The following is a 15311-nucleotide window of genomic DNA, read 5'->3' as shown; positions in this document are numbered from 1 at the left end:
TTGGTACGCAACCATTTTTATTGGATTTTGTGGTTATTCCATTGAAAAGAAAAGGATATGATGCTATTCTGGGACGAGATTGGTTGGTGCAAGCAAAAGTAAAGCATGATTGGAAACGAAATACCCTATCAATGGAGGGCGGAGGCAAAAGATTCACAATTGACCTGCACACAAATGGTCGGCGAGGAGGTAGCATCGTTAGATTTAGAAAGCGACGACGAAAGTGATGATGAAGGAAAGAAGAGAATGGAACCGGATGAAGAAGGAATATTGAGACTAGACGGAAGATCGAATGACAACGACCTAGACTCAGTGAATGGCCTTTACCATTGGCAGATAGAAGACTACGAACTGTTTCCGAGTTGCAATATGTTAACGGTCGATGAACGTGACAAAACAAAGGAAAATGAATGTCTGGAGGAATGCAGGGAAGCGAAAGAAGGAAAAGCTGCCATAGCTGAAGCTGAGGGGAAGAACATACAGGCTAAACACAAAAACGAAAGATCCCACTGTCCGGTACATGGTGAATGGACCGCGCGGAAAGAAAAGGTTACAACGCAGCATAAAATTAGTGGAAGGGCACCGACAACAAGGAAATAATCCAGTTGCGCGACGACCGCAAGCACAGTGGGCGACGGAGGTGGCATAGAACAAACGTAAGGCGTACGACGGTCAGAATGAAATCAAAATGGAAAAGTTTAAGGGGAGATGGGTTGGACCATATCAGATTCGGAAGGTCGGCGATAATGGAGCGATCAGATTATCAACTTTGGATGGGCAGAAGATACCTCCGGCAGTCAACAGATCCAAATTCAGAATATGTGGTGCCAGGAAGACTCCGTCGCTGTTACAGGATGGCCAACTGACTCCGTCGTCGTTGCAGAATGGCGATGCCTGGAGGCAAAATGGAGGTACCTCTGTTATTTGATTTCTTATTAAAAAAAAAGAAAAAAAAAAAGAAAGCGGGCTCGCGGACTGAAAAGTCCCGCGGGCAACTGCCTGTCCGTGGGCAGAGAAAGTCCCGCGGACAACTGCCTGTCCATGGGCAGAGAAAGACCCCGCGGGCAGCAGCTTGTCCGCGGGAGTGGAGCGGAAGGTCCCCGCGGACAGTCTGTCCGTGGGTTGTTATAAGCCTCGTGGGTAGCTGTCCGCGGGCACAAATTTTTTTTAAAGATTCTTTGCCAAGCAAAGCCCCGCGGGCTTAAATACTTTTTTTTTTTGGTTTTTTTCCTCCAAAACCTCCAAACATCTCCTCCGCATGGGGCAGTCTTCGCTAGTAAATACCGCCAGTTAGAGTGTCTCCGTCGGTCGATCTCCTCCGCCAAAAATTAGCCGTGGGCATAAAACTTTTAAATCCTCCAGCTAGACTTCCGCGGGGAAACAAAGACATAAAGAAGAGTGAGTGCTTGTTCTGCCAGAAGGAGAAGAATTTCTGTGTGCAGAGGGATTTGTGGTGGATTGTAGAGGAAGCAGTAAAAAAAAAAAAAAAAAAAAAAAAAAAAAACGACAGAATCAAGTTGTTCAGAATGAGTGACAGATGATGCCAAAAGGAAGGGGATGCATCCGTGGTTGCCAAAAAGAGTGCAGAATCGACAGATAATGACAGAAATGGTGTGTTCCGTGCATTTCTGTGTGAGTTGCGAAGTGTTAATTTGGTCTTGGCCCTTGGACCCCCAGTTGTGGTGGATATCAGTCGTGGGAGTTTGACCAGTTGAGAAGAGTTGAAGTTGCTGTAGGCATGGACTTTCTGTGTACCAGAGGTAGTGGGAGCAGGTGTTGGCTGTGAGGTTGTCTTGGTGGATGCATAGAGAGCTCGGGAGGAGCTGATCATCCAGTTGGAGGCAGTGCAGCGACACTTGGCTCAGGGTACCGAGGAATTGAAAACAGAGAAAGCAGCACAGGTGGCTATCAAGGTCAGCTTGAGGAGACAGTATTGTGTTAGCAGAGGCAACAAATGTAACGGGATGAATGTGGAAGTGATGTGACAGAAGCAGATTTTTCTTGTTGTAGTCACTTTGATGATATATTTTGTTTGTTAATTTGTCTCAGATATGTTGTAATTTTTGTCCGTAGACGACTTTTCTTTTTGGGGGGGATGGTGTTAGCCGACTGGATGGTTCCGACGGTATTTTGTATTCTGTAGCCGACGGTCCGGCGGTGTTTCTGTACTCTGTAGCCGACGGTGTTTTTGTATTCTATAGCCGACGGTCCGACGGTGTTTCTGTATTCTGTAGCCGACGGTCCGGTGGTGTTTCTGTATTTTGTAGCCGACATCGTCGGTAAATAGTTTGTAGCGGATAGAATAATTGTGGCCGACGGACTCCTTCGGGAAGGTTCAGCGGTAGTATTTATATCCCGTCTGGGATCATTGTAAAGCATCATTCATCCACTATTGCGAATATAATTCTGCTGTTCGTGTTCATTGTTTGTATGTGTTCATTTTCTATGTGTTCATTTTCTTTACTTGTACGATAAACAAACCCGATCATCCAAGGATGGATAAGTAGATAGTTACTATTGTTGTAGGAGTTTACATTTAAAATTGTAGTACGGCCTGGGAAAAGCCATGTAAGTGCCGATCATTTATCAAGGATCAAATCGGGAGAACCACTGGAGGCAGTCAACAACAATTTTCTTGATGCACAACTTTTCCAGATCGCCGTACTACAATCCTAGTATGCAATTATCAGGGAATATCTTTCAACGAGGCAATTCCCGAGGGAAATGTCACCAAATGAGAGAAAGAAAATGGTGTTGAGAAGTCAAACGTTCCAATTGATTAACAAATTGCTGTATAAGATGGGACCTTACCAGATTCTACAAGGATGTGTTCTAGAGGAAGAAATCTCGAAGGTATTGAAGGAAGCACATGAAGGACCCGCAGGAGGACATATGGGGCTAGATACAATTGCACAGAAGATACTTTTGATAGGGTTATGGTGGTCAACCGTACACAATGACACCAGGGAGTGGGTTGTTGCATGTGATACATCTCTGAGGGTTAGGAAACCACTTAAGAGGGATTTCATGCCTTTGAACCCTTCACATGCGAAGGAATTATTTTAATGTTGGGGGTTGGACTTTGTTGAACACCTTAAGATGAGTAAAACCTGGAGATGCAAGAACATTGTTATAGCAACATAGTACCTTACAAAGTGGTTAGAGGCGTGGGCCCTACTAGACAATTTTGCAGTAAGCATGGTGAGTTTCATCTATGAGTTGATCATCACAAGGTACGAAATCTCGCTATAATTGACAAGCGACCGTGGGGGACATTTTGTCAGTTACGTCATCTAGCTATTGAGCACATAATTCAAAATATACTATTCTCCATTGAGCCCGTACTATCCTAGAGCAAACAGACAAGTGGAAGCCACAAACAAAATCATGTTTGCAGTAATCTACAAGTCCTGTGCAGTTGAAGGTGAGGATTGGGAAGAAAAGCTGCCATCGACATTATGGGCATAATGTACCTCGTACAAAGTTACCACGGGACACACTCCGTTCTAGCTGATGTATGGCTAGGAAGTCGTAGTACCAACAAAATTCATGGTGCCAAGTCTACGAATAGCGATTGAAAACAAGTTAGGAGATATGGAAAGTCTCAGGGAAAGATTGCACAACCTGAATAAACTTGATGAACTACGAATACAAGCATAATGGGGTACTGAAGTTTCACAGTGCAAACACAAGTTATGGCATGAAATACACTTGAAACTAAACAAGTTCTAGCTAGGTCAATTAGTTTTAACGAAGAATGAGTGCATGAGATCAAACTAGGCAGATTCAAGGTGAAATGGGTTGGACCATATAAAATTTGTGAAGTGGGTGATAACGGAGCAAAAAAGATATGGATGCTAGACAGAATGGAGGTGACAGATACAATAAATGGGTTGAAATTAAAAATATATCATGAAAGGAATAATGTCCTAGGAGAGAATGAGACCCAGATGAACAACTCAGAAGCAGTATAAAAATATAAAAGTATAATAAATAGTAGATAATAGTAATATTTGTATATATATATATATATATATAATAATAACAATAAGAGAAAAGGTATGCCAAAAACAAAGTGAGAGCAAAGAAGGCCAGCATTAAAGTTACTCCAGATTAAAAAGAGCACCTTAGCAGATACCATACAAACTCATTAGTAAAGTACAAATAAAGGTAAGTACCGTACGACCAATTGAGAACTAGAGTAGGAGAAAATAGAGCCGTACAAAAGTAGAAGATAAAGTATAAGAAGCATAGCAAGCTGTATGGCTTTGATAGACAAGTTATAAGCGGTAAAAAGGAAATTTGCATACTGTACGACCCAAAAAGGGCAAAGAGCAAATGCACATACCGTACACTGTACGAACTTACACATTTGTAGGATCCCACAAGGGAATGAGTTATACTGTACGGTGTACAGACTTTGTAGCAAAGGGGTATACAATGCAATGCACAGATCTTGCAAGAAGAACAACATATTTTGTACAGACATAGCAAAGAGCATTACTAAGTGAGTCATTGTACAACTGTAGAGAACCAGAAGGAGTCGTCGTATGACTATAGAGAACCAAGAGGAGTCACCATACGACCATAGAGAACCAGAAGGAAATGCAGACTATAGTATGGTATTGAAGACATGTACACCATACGACCAATTATGGATACCGTATGGTATTGAAGACACACACCATACGACCAAGAATGGATAATGTATAGGGAAGTTTAAATGCTCACTGTACGGCCTTGCAGGTTTTCAGAGAGGGAAAGGTATTGTAAACTATTATAAACAGGTACAGATACAAGAATTGCAAACCACCATCAGAAGAGACCATACAGATGATTGGGTAGGAGGGCAAAGGCATGCTGTATGTATTAAGGAACGAGGAGGAAAATAAAGGTCGTATGCTTCCAACTGAAAGAAGGCCATCTACTGGAGGATTGGTGACGTATCATTCCGAAGTGAAGCAAGTGTCCTGACCGTTTTCTTGTCCTCTTCACACACAAAAAGACAAAATAGGTGACAGTTATGCAGTTAGCAGGGAAGAGGGCTTGGAAAAAGAAATTAGAAGAAGATTCATTGAGCACTACAATGAATAGGAACATACAACCTTTACCATCGGGAGTGTGTATTGCAAGAAGTACATGCCTCACCCCCTAGAATGTGACATATGTGGGCTTGAACGGACTAGAGTGTAGGAAGTGGTGGTAGGAGACCCTGAATGACCATTTGGTGAAGGAAAGCATATGGAGGGCACATGTGGAATAAGCACTGCAGATGCTAGTATTCTACATTTGCGATTTCGAGGGTTTTCTTTGCACCATGCTAGAAGCCTACGACCGATTTTCGCGAATAAGTTCATTTCCAAACTTGGGACAGAATCTCATGATATCTTTTAGAGCCACACGCTTCACCAATGTGTTCGACATACCAGGTCATGCGTAGGGAGGAAGAAAAATCAGTAACAAGCCAAAGAAACTAAGTCAAGAAGTGAAGGCACAACTGTTAGAGATGGTACGTGGCAAATGACCTTCGACTGAAAAAGAAGCCTTAATGGATACTTCAAAGGGAAGAGGATTGAAGAAATTCGATATACAAGGACACTGGTGTTGTCTAATGGACTTGGTAAAAATTAGACTCACTAGATTGAGTATGGCATCAAATACTTCATTCCCACTGGTGAGCATGGTGAACGACATCATGATTGGTAGAGTATATGATTGGGCATCTTTATTGGCTGAGCGCATGCATGAGTTCATGACACTGTAGCATAAAACATTCTATATGCCACATTATGCCATCAACCTATTTCTTGATGCCACAACACGGATGATACCTGTTGATAGACTCGAGATCATGCCATGTTTGATAGAACCAGGGAAGTGTCCGATTATGCAGTGGAGGCACTTTGATACTCCAGGAGGGTAAAAGGCCACCAGACAGAAGAGGCTGCGGTAGGAGGTAGAGAGCTCGGAGCATGGGAACATTGATAGTGGAAGGCAGGACACATCCTCCGAAGACATTGATGACTCAGAGGAGGAAGTGGAGGATGAGGAGGATGATGAGGACGTCGAGGTTATTACAACACCGCCACTATTATTTTCGAGGCTCCTCATAGCTACATCTCACTCGCACTTAGTCCCTGCATGCGTTCACATTCTTGGATTTGGACAGTTTAGGCAACTTGTGGTTATGACTCCGGTCACCGTAGTAGCTAAACTATCAACACGGCCAACACTTCGACCATTAGTCCGACCAACAGTAGCACCTTCAGGAGTTGCTGAGCCTTCAGTCGATCGAGAGGCTTTACTAGTTACAACCATTGTTCTACCAGAGATAGGGGCTGTGACACATACAACCATAGTTATACCCGATGGTGAGGTAGAGACACAGGAGGGAGTGATGGAGGTACCTACACAGGCAGAACAGGAGGAAGTGATGGAGGTACCTATACAGGCATAAATAGGTGAGGGTTTGAGTACACCCAGTGTTCACTTAGATGTAGTGGGCTTAGACGTAGTGGTTACAGTAGATGCAAAGTTGTTAGCAATGCCAGTAGCAGAGGAGTTGAGCAGAGCAAATAGATCTCAAAAATTGAGCACATACTTGAGTATGAGGTTTAACCGCACACTAGGACCATGGGCGTCTAGCATTCTTTCACCTACGTGAGAAGTAGCTTCGGAAGGAGACTCTACTGGCACACAGACACAGGTGGAGGAGAGTCGCCCAATGCAGATCAATGAGATACGACACTCCTCGACAGATAACATTGTGGAGCAGATGATAGAAGTAGTGAAGACAGCTATGGGTACCCAACAACCTACAGTAGAGCTGGAGACAATGATGGGAGAGGATGTTGAGACATTTCTGGTTGATGTGGTGACTCAGGGTGGCCAAGTGGCAATCTCTGTGGCAATCTCTGTGCAGAAACATGCTTTGGATTCAATGGTACAGGAGTTGGAGCATGTCATATCCTTCATGAGAGTAGGGTGATCAATTGCCTTTTCAGTCTACTTTGAGGAATGCGGGTGGCCTAGAGTATACTTCAGAGATGTGCTAGGATTGGGCCACCACTAGAAAGCCGGTTGTGGAGAGCCACATAGAGACTCTGACTCGTGAGGTAGTCTAGATATATTGTGATGCTTATTATGCTCTTCGGAGGAGCTAGATAGACTAGGTAGCGACATAGAGGGCTCTTGAGGAGTTAGCTACCAAGTTAGCAGTAGTGAAGGCAAACCTAATTGCAGAGAGAGCAGCTCGAGAGTCAGAAAGAGCAGTTTGGGAGTTCGAGAGGATAACATTTATTACTCAGCTAGATGAGGCTAGGCAGGAGGAGAGTTAGCTATAGAAAGAGTTAGTAGAAAAGGAGGCAGAGCTTGGAGAGATTGCCAAGATGATGCAATTAGCCTTGGAGATTTAGATGCAGGCTGAAGCAGATTTGGAGATACGAACCAAGCAAGTGCGTGAGCTATGAGCACACCTGAATGAGCTCAGGGCACAAAATATGTCTACCACATCAGCACTACAGGGATGCATCCCTCTACTTCTTAGTTTGTTACGAGTCTTGATGTAATTAGTAGTTTGAGTCATATTTTGAGTTTCGATGTCTAAGTTGTCTCTATTTTGTCGTCTAGAGATGACTTTACTTTGTGGGGGGATGATGTTGTCAGTAAAAACTATATTGTAACTGACAGGTTGAGTGGGTATCAGAAAGGTCGCGTGGTAGTTGAGTCACCCCTTCGGGAAGTATATATACATCGTCTGAATGGATTTATGGATTATCATTGTAATTGGATTGCATTTGTGCTTATATGAATAAAGTATCTGTTCTGTGTTACATTGTAATCTATTAATGTGATAAGTATCCGTTTACCTTATATGGTAAACACCCGGGCAGACCCATAGTCCAAATTAAGGACCCTACCTGGACTTGGGCGAATTTGGATGGACCCACAGCGAACCTAGGAGGACTTGTGGCAAATCCAAGAGGAACCATGGAAAATCCACGATGAACCCAAGAGGACCTGCGGGTTTCTCTGTTTTTTTTAAATATATAATGCACAAATATATTTTTTGTATGTATAATGCATATATATTTTTTTTTTTGTATATATAATGCACACGCACACACACACAACATATATATACTCACAAAGCACAAACGCGAGCAGACCCACATTTCAAATTAAGGACACTGCCCGGAGCGCATACCTGGGTGAACCAAGAGTCCAAATTAAGGACCCTGCCTGGACCCAGGTGAATCCGGACAGACCCATGGCGAACCTGTGGTGAATCCAAGAGGACCCAGAGCAGAACCGGGAGGGCCCGTGGGTTTCTCTTATATATATATATATATTTGTATATATAATGCATACACACACACACACACACAAATTTACCCATGAAACCAAATGGGATTTTTTTTTTTTGCCCGAGCCCGAACCCTGAACCCGAATTGTCAACTTAGCATATTGTAGATGATAAACTTCTGAGTTGAACAGTGAGAAAGTTTACTGGCAATCAGTTTTGTATCAAAGTTTTAAACTGATTATGTATTGAATTAAGTTTGATAAACAACAAGATGATGCACATGTTAAAAACCTAAACAAAATTCAGAAATCTTTAAAAAGTTCCTTAGCTGTGATGCTCTCCACTGAGTACCCGGTACTTGGGTACGCATTCCAGGGGTGTGGGTACACATACCCATGCAACATAGAGATTATTCTTACTAGGTTGTTTTGCACCTTAAGTTTCTTAATGCAAGAGCTACTGTTTGGTGTACATGTTTTTAATGTGGGATGGAAGGATTTTTTAATGATAATATTTATGTCTGTTGTATGAAGCAGTTGAGAAGTGACTGTCAATGGTTGAATCCCAAATGATATTCTTTTATCACAATACACTTGTGCTGTGCACATTCAGGTGTAGTGCTTTTACGAATTCCGTGTTGATGACAATTGGTACAAGGTTTCTCTATGGTGAAATTCATTTATTTTTCTATAACAAAGAAAGCATTGAAGGATTAATCTAACAATGATGAGAATGCGGTGCTTGACTATTTTAGCCTTTTGTTATTTTAGTTAAGGGAAAAGAAACAGTGAAGAAAACTGACAAACTGGAACTTGTTTATCATTAGATTTGAGAACTGTTCCTTATTTATTAGTGAAGATACTGATGTCTTTGTTAGTGGTTAACAAATGCTTGTGAATATAATCCTATAGAAGGCAGCAGCTGCATAGCATGTACTTGTTAAACATCCAAACTTCTTAAACTTTGCTGAGGTTTATTGTACATGAAATTCATTGGTGAAAATCTAATTAGGGTCAGAGATGTGTATTCTTGGTGGACTGGTGGTCAGAATACATGCATTCATAGAATGACAGAGTAATTACAAGAAAGCCATAGAATAACATTTATAATTGCTTTTTCTGTGGTGTTCACTCGACTAGAAGTACTTCCTTACAGACCAATTTGATTAAGCTTTGATAACTGTTGGAAAATATTCTCAACTTGTGGAAATGTTTGATGATAGGCACTTGTTTCAGCTATTCCCATGATTGGTATTTACACCCTCTATTAGCTTACTAAGTAGTAAAGTTCATATTGGCTCTTTATCCTGCTACAACTGCAAGCTATTGTTCAAGGCTTACAATTGTGTTCAAGATTGACAGTATGGCAGAAAAAAGACTAATCATAACTTCAAATTCATGAAACTTACTCTCGTGTTTTGGATCAGCAATAAATCTCTCTAACTAATTAAAATAAGTTGTGTGGGTGAGTCAACATCCATGCTTTACTCCAATGATACGATGGTTATTACACTTCTTTTGAGGAGGTTCATAGTTTGTACCTCTCTGGAAACTCTCTCTGCTAAACTTGTATGGGAGCTATCTAGTAGCATAGCTTGCATCTGAAGTAAGTTTATGGAAACTATATCATCAATATTTCATAGCTTAGAGGTTTTCCAGCACAATTATAAGTCTCAAAATGCAACTTTTCTAATGTTGTGAAACTAAATTTGTTGATTTTTTTGGAGTTTCCATTTCAAGCTTACATGTATTTTATTTGTACCAGTACAAGTCTCACTATATATTTTAAATAGTATTTCATCAGTATAAGACATGCTTCATGAAATTCTGCAGTACTTTTAATTCATAATTGCTCATGGATATTTTCAGGTGACTGTCACTGGATACAATCACAAGATGAGAATTTTGCTTGAGAAGATTTTGGAAAAGATAGTACACTTTGAAGTCAAGCAGGAAAGATTTGCCGTGATCAAGGTAAGAAATTAGTTCACTGTCATCATGGAAGTGGGAAAACATTATGATAAAAACTTGTTGCAGTATGATAAGGCATGGAAACCAAATAGATCAAATGAGCTATAGTATCAATAGGAAAATGGGGTGTGTTAAATAAGCAGTAAGAGTAGATGGAATTGATTAATTAAATGAGATAGTTTACTAGTGGAGTGGAATGATTGAAGCATCAAACATTTTAACATTTTGAAAATAAGAAATTCCTTCAATAATCTGAAGCTTGCCTATAAAATCACTTAGAGAGATTTCTAGTTGAAACCTCCAACAGTCTAATGATGAAGTGAAATGGTGAATTCTGGATGATTGCACACCAAAGATGAATTTGGTATTCCATCCAAACCACCAGGAAACTCCAAGGGTTTCCATCCAAAGATTTCCTTTAAATGAAAGTCAAAGCTCTCATGCTTCTTTGTGAGAAATGAGATAAGCCAAGTATATCATACGACTTCCTCAAATCTCCTTTTATAATTCTCACAAAATTTCCAGAATTGTTGGAATTTTTCACAGAATTCAAAGAAACAGCAATAACGAATAACCAAAGAAGATGCAAGAGGTACACATAAATATCCTGTGAAACCCCATTGAGAATGAAGGGAAAAATCCAGCCACAAAACAAAAGATTATTTATTGATAATAAAATTCAAGTGTACAATGCCTTTCACTTGTTGCGATATATATAACATAAAGAGAAACTCTTACATTCTAACCGAAGGTCTACAGTTTCTAAAACATAACTCTTTATTTGTAAATACAACTCTTCGTATTGCCATGCCTCAATGCAAGTTATATGACACATGTCATTATATTTAATATTACATTTTAACATAAATGTCCTTTTCAGCTGAAGGTGACCAGAACGGTATTAACGCTCATATTTCTAGAGATAAAGATCTCCATCGCACCTACAATCTCAACCAAGAATCCCTATTTAAATTTCCTCACTACTAATATTTATATTACTTGCGATAAGGAATAATAATAAATTGACATCTTATATAATTTTATCTAACTTGAAGTCATTTTATGAATTAATTGTATACTCACCGTATATCTCCCAATATCGCCACCTATGTCCATATTACACTTTATTATTATTTACACCAAAAGAAAGCCATATTTTGATAACGACTTAAAAATCACTTTAACCCCCCGTTATGCTGTCATATTATAAATTCATTTAATATAATTTAACTCAAATCATTAACTACTCAATAAATGCCAATATCAACTCATGGGAATGATCTGAGCACCGTTCAAAGATACATATGATGCGAACTGACCACCTTGGCGACCTGCGATAAATAGTAGTTATGAGCAAAATATCCTGATGACTTACTAAAAATATAAGTGTGAATCAAAATGTTCTGAACAATACTAGAAGGAACACCCCAAATAAACCAGGACATTGAGCTAAAGAATACTGAAATAAGCGCCAAAAGGTCAGAAAAATGAGCCACAGAACACCCTCAGATTTCGTCCCCTATTCATATGTTAGCCTACAAGGACCAAGGTCATATGCTGACCCCTAGGAAAAGCCGATACCTTAAAAGGGGACATTACAGTATGCCCTTCCCAAAGATTTCTTGCGCTTAAGCAATCTGCATCTACATACTGAACCGAATGCTTACTGCACTTGAATGCCAAACTGAATATGAGGATCCCATATTAATGTTAGAGATATGGCTCTACCAATCCACTGCCCACTTTAGTATAATTGTCATCTATCTGTAGCAACTTGGGAAGCACTACATCTATCTTATGAATTCTTGGAGCCCAAGCAATCATGTTCTCCTACCATCAAAAATTGGAGGGGTATATATCTCTAAACATGCCACTAGCTTCAAATGTCAATTTAAATCTAAAAGTACTCCCATAGATGCATCAAGGATGGGCCTGATGGGCTTGTGCCTAAAATAGAACAGGGGTGACATGCCTTTTGTCATTTTGAAACTATGTGCAGCAGATGAGATCACTCTGTTGCCATTATTTCAAAGTTTATTTGCAGATGCTGGGAATATCATTTTAAAACACGATTATTTGTGTTTTATGAATGAACGAATGATATATATCTCCAAACAGAAATTTGACATTCAATTAAATGGAGGTTAGCAGGATGAAATATTTATCTATCAGTGAATGTGATGAATTTCGATGGCATATCAATTGACTTGGTCTGTAAGAAGTTTTTGTGGATTGCGTGATTTTAAATAGGTCAATGTCAAAATTTCTGCCATAAGGAACATTATTTGACTCCAGAATTGCATAAATATATTTACTCAATAATCCGAATTCATGAACTTAGTTTAAAAAATCATTTCTTTACCAATGAAAGAATAAAATATATCATAGAGCATATATATAACTTGGGTATGTAAAAATTTGATATGAATATGAATTGTATGAATTGATTTTACATCTATATTTATAGGTATCGGAAAGGTATGAAAGCTAAATCTGAAGCAACACACCGCTTCAAATTTCTTAATATAGTCACAACTGCCCATTAATAAAATATATTTTGACTGCTTAGTATGTAATTATCTGGAAGTATTGGTCAGTTTCATCTTCTCCATATTAAGATAGCATTTAGTTGCTATTTAGATAGTAAATGATGATGCAAATTTAGGAGGCTTCAAATGGCAGCGCGATTATTTTTGTTATCGTTAACTTTGAGAAACTTGGACCCTTTATATTCTCCTCATCCTTAGTGTAGAGAAGGCTTTCAAAGTCCATGCCCGAGAATCAATTTCATCGTTTGCTCCAGATATCCATTCATACCCGGCTCCTCCATTAATTGTGACATCTTCCGCATACGAAGAAGGTGAAGCACTTTGGTTTTCAAATCCTGCAAAATCTGTAAGCTTGTCAACTTCATAATCCTGTGCGTCTGTATATTCGCTCCTGCACGTTGCATTCAGTTGGAACATATGAACAAAGTATGCATCATTGTTGGCGGTATCAAATGAAAACTCGACCGTGTACTTCACCACGTGAACAGATATTGCCAATACCATGAGGCTCCTCCGTCTTCATCAGATCATTCGATCATCACTGCAAATATTGAAGGTGCCATAAGTTTCAAATAGGAATGTACGCTGTTTGGTGCAATGTGCTTATTGTGTCAATTGCAAACTGAAAATATTCGTCTCCGTGTATTAATCTCCACACGATTTCACATGTTCTTCCTCACTCCATACAAATCCCAGATAATTTCAATTCTATGTCCAATCCATACTTTTCTTTCATATTTCAATATCTTTCATTGCTGTAGCTATTTTAAATATATCCTCATCAACTAATGATTTATGCTGCAGACGAATCTGGATGCATATCTTTTACTACTGAATCTGCAAGAATTGAAGACACCTATTCACCCAGTCTCTGATAGAATATTTATTGTTCATCTTAATTTGAACTGAATACATCTGATATATATTTGAAGGCAAACAATATGGTCACACCCCAAAGTTTAGGACAATGTATACACATCCTCATCATTCAAGTACTGCCCAAATTGTCCATACTTTTTACATGTTCTAGTTTCGATGCTGAATATGCTACTTTATCAATATAATATATTCCAAGGATTGCTTTAAGATTGTTGATGCTGACTCATAGCATTGATATTTATAAATTGAATCCACCAATTCTGTTGGTGTCTATGATGTACATCAATAAGTGCCCTGTTACCAGGCAAAATCATGGCTATTCCCTCTGCTATATCCTTTATAACAGAAATATAAGGCTGTAGATGATTGCCACCAATCTGGGTGCCACTCATAGACAACTCAGTTCATGCTAATTTCCAATTTTTGTATATCCTCGTGCATATTTGCATAAATGAAAAATGTTGTGAGAGGAGACTATAATTTGCAAAATTTTTATGCTCCATCAGTGGCTCTTTCTGGGGATGTATGCTCCTTGTGAGCATAGCGAGATTCCTGCTATCTCCGAAGGAGCAGACCAAGCATTCATCCCTAACATGATGCAAGGTGAAAATAGGGTGGCCCCCGGCCCCCCAAAATGTGAAAACCACTTCTTTCCTTTATCAAACTCCTTATTCTGATCATGTAACAATTTGAAAGGCCTGAATATGATGTCAAATCCTTCGTTAGTAAAATCTGATCTGTTAGCAAATAAAAAACAATCATCAAATGACGTGTTTTTCTTTCATCATTTGTTTAGGATTAGAATTTGCCTCATCAATAGGATTATTTGAAAAGAAATAAATTTCATTATGATTCAATCTGCACATCATATCTCTTGCTTTAATTATTTGATCACTATACATAAAAGAAAGATCCTCAAAAGAAATATGACAAAATATTAAAAGTATTTCTTTAAGCACACTATTAACAAATGTTATCATAGAGTATTTAGGAATACTTACCTCGGTATGCTGCTCATACTTCATACCTATAGCAAATGCATTATTATTATGAGCAATACCTACTGTCTCTACTACATGAATGTAATCCTTGGCATCTAACTCTTGTTTAGCCTTTGATAGATCTTTAGGTGCTATGTGTTGCTCACTATATAGAAAATCCCTTAAATCACATTTTTGATTACTCATACAAACATCCAAATTAATTTTTCCTGCACAACTCGCTTGATCTCCATACACTAGATGTTGTTCCTCATAACAAAAAGGCTTTGAAGATTGCTCACAATCAGCAACTATTACTTCTTTTTTATCAAAAATCTGATCAATTGAGATATTTGAAAAAATTTCAGGACTAACTTCTAACACGTCCTTATTATGTACATTCGATTCCGTCTCATCGTCACATTTTAAATGCAAATATTGATCATAAAATGGATTGGAAAATGGCTCTTCCTCTGAATATATTTCTCCACATATGCTATGATTTTCATTATTTTCAAAATCAGAAAGCAACCTTAGGAATATCTTCACGAGAACCTTCATCTGACACTTCTTCATGTTCATATGTTATCTCAGATGCACTTTCTTCCTCTTCCTGAATGTTTCCATC

General features: G+C 39.1%; 1 protein-coding gene across 1 annotated transcript in view; it reads left to right on the top strand.

Moving 5' to 3' along the window:
- The window catches only part of LOC149562341 (Insulinase (Peptidase family M16) family protein), a 333865-nt gene that overhangs the window by 230350 nt on the left and 88204 nt on the right, over nucleotides 1-15311 (top strand). The window contains exon 19 of the mRNA XM_089825868.1: nucleotides 10174-10278. Coding sequence (XP_089681994.1) covers nucleotides 10174-10278 — 105 coding nt within the window. The remainder of the gene's footprint in view (nucleotides 1-10173; nucleotides 10279-15311) is intronic.

The sequence above is a fragment of the Cupressus sempervirens genome, chromosome 4, assembly GCF_028749045.1.
Source record: "Cupressus sempervirens isolate cs-2001-9-10 chromosome 4, ASM2874904v1, whole genome shotgun sequence".
In the NCBI taxonomy this organism is placed as follows: domain Eukaryota; kingdom Viridiplantae; phylum Streptophyta; class Pinopsida; order Cupressales; family Cupressaceae; genus Cupressus; species Cupressus sempervirens.
The sequence above is the reverse complement of the archived record's forward strand: the minus strand, read 5'-3'. Positions and strand labels throughout refer to the sequence as shown.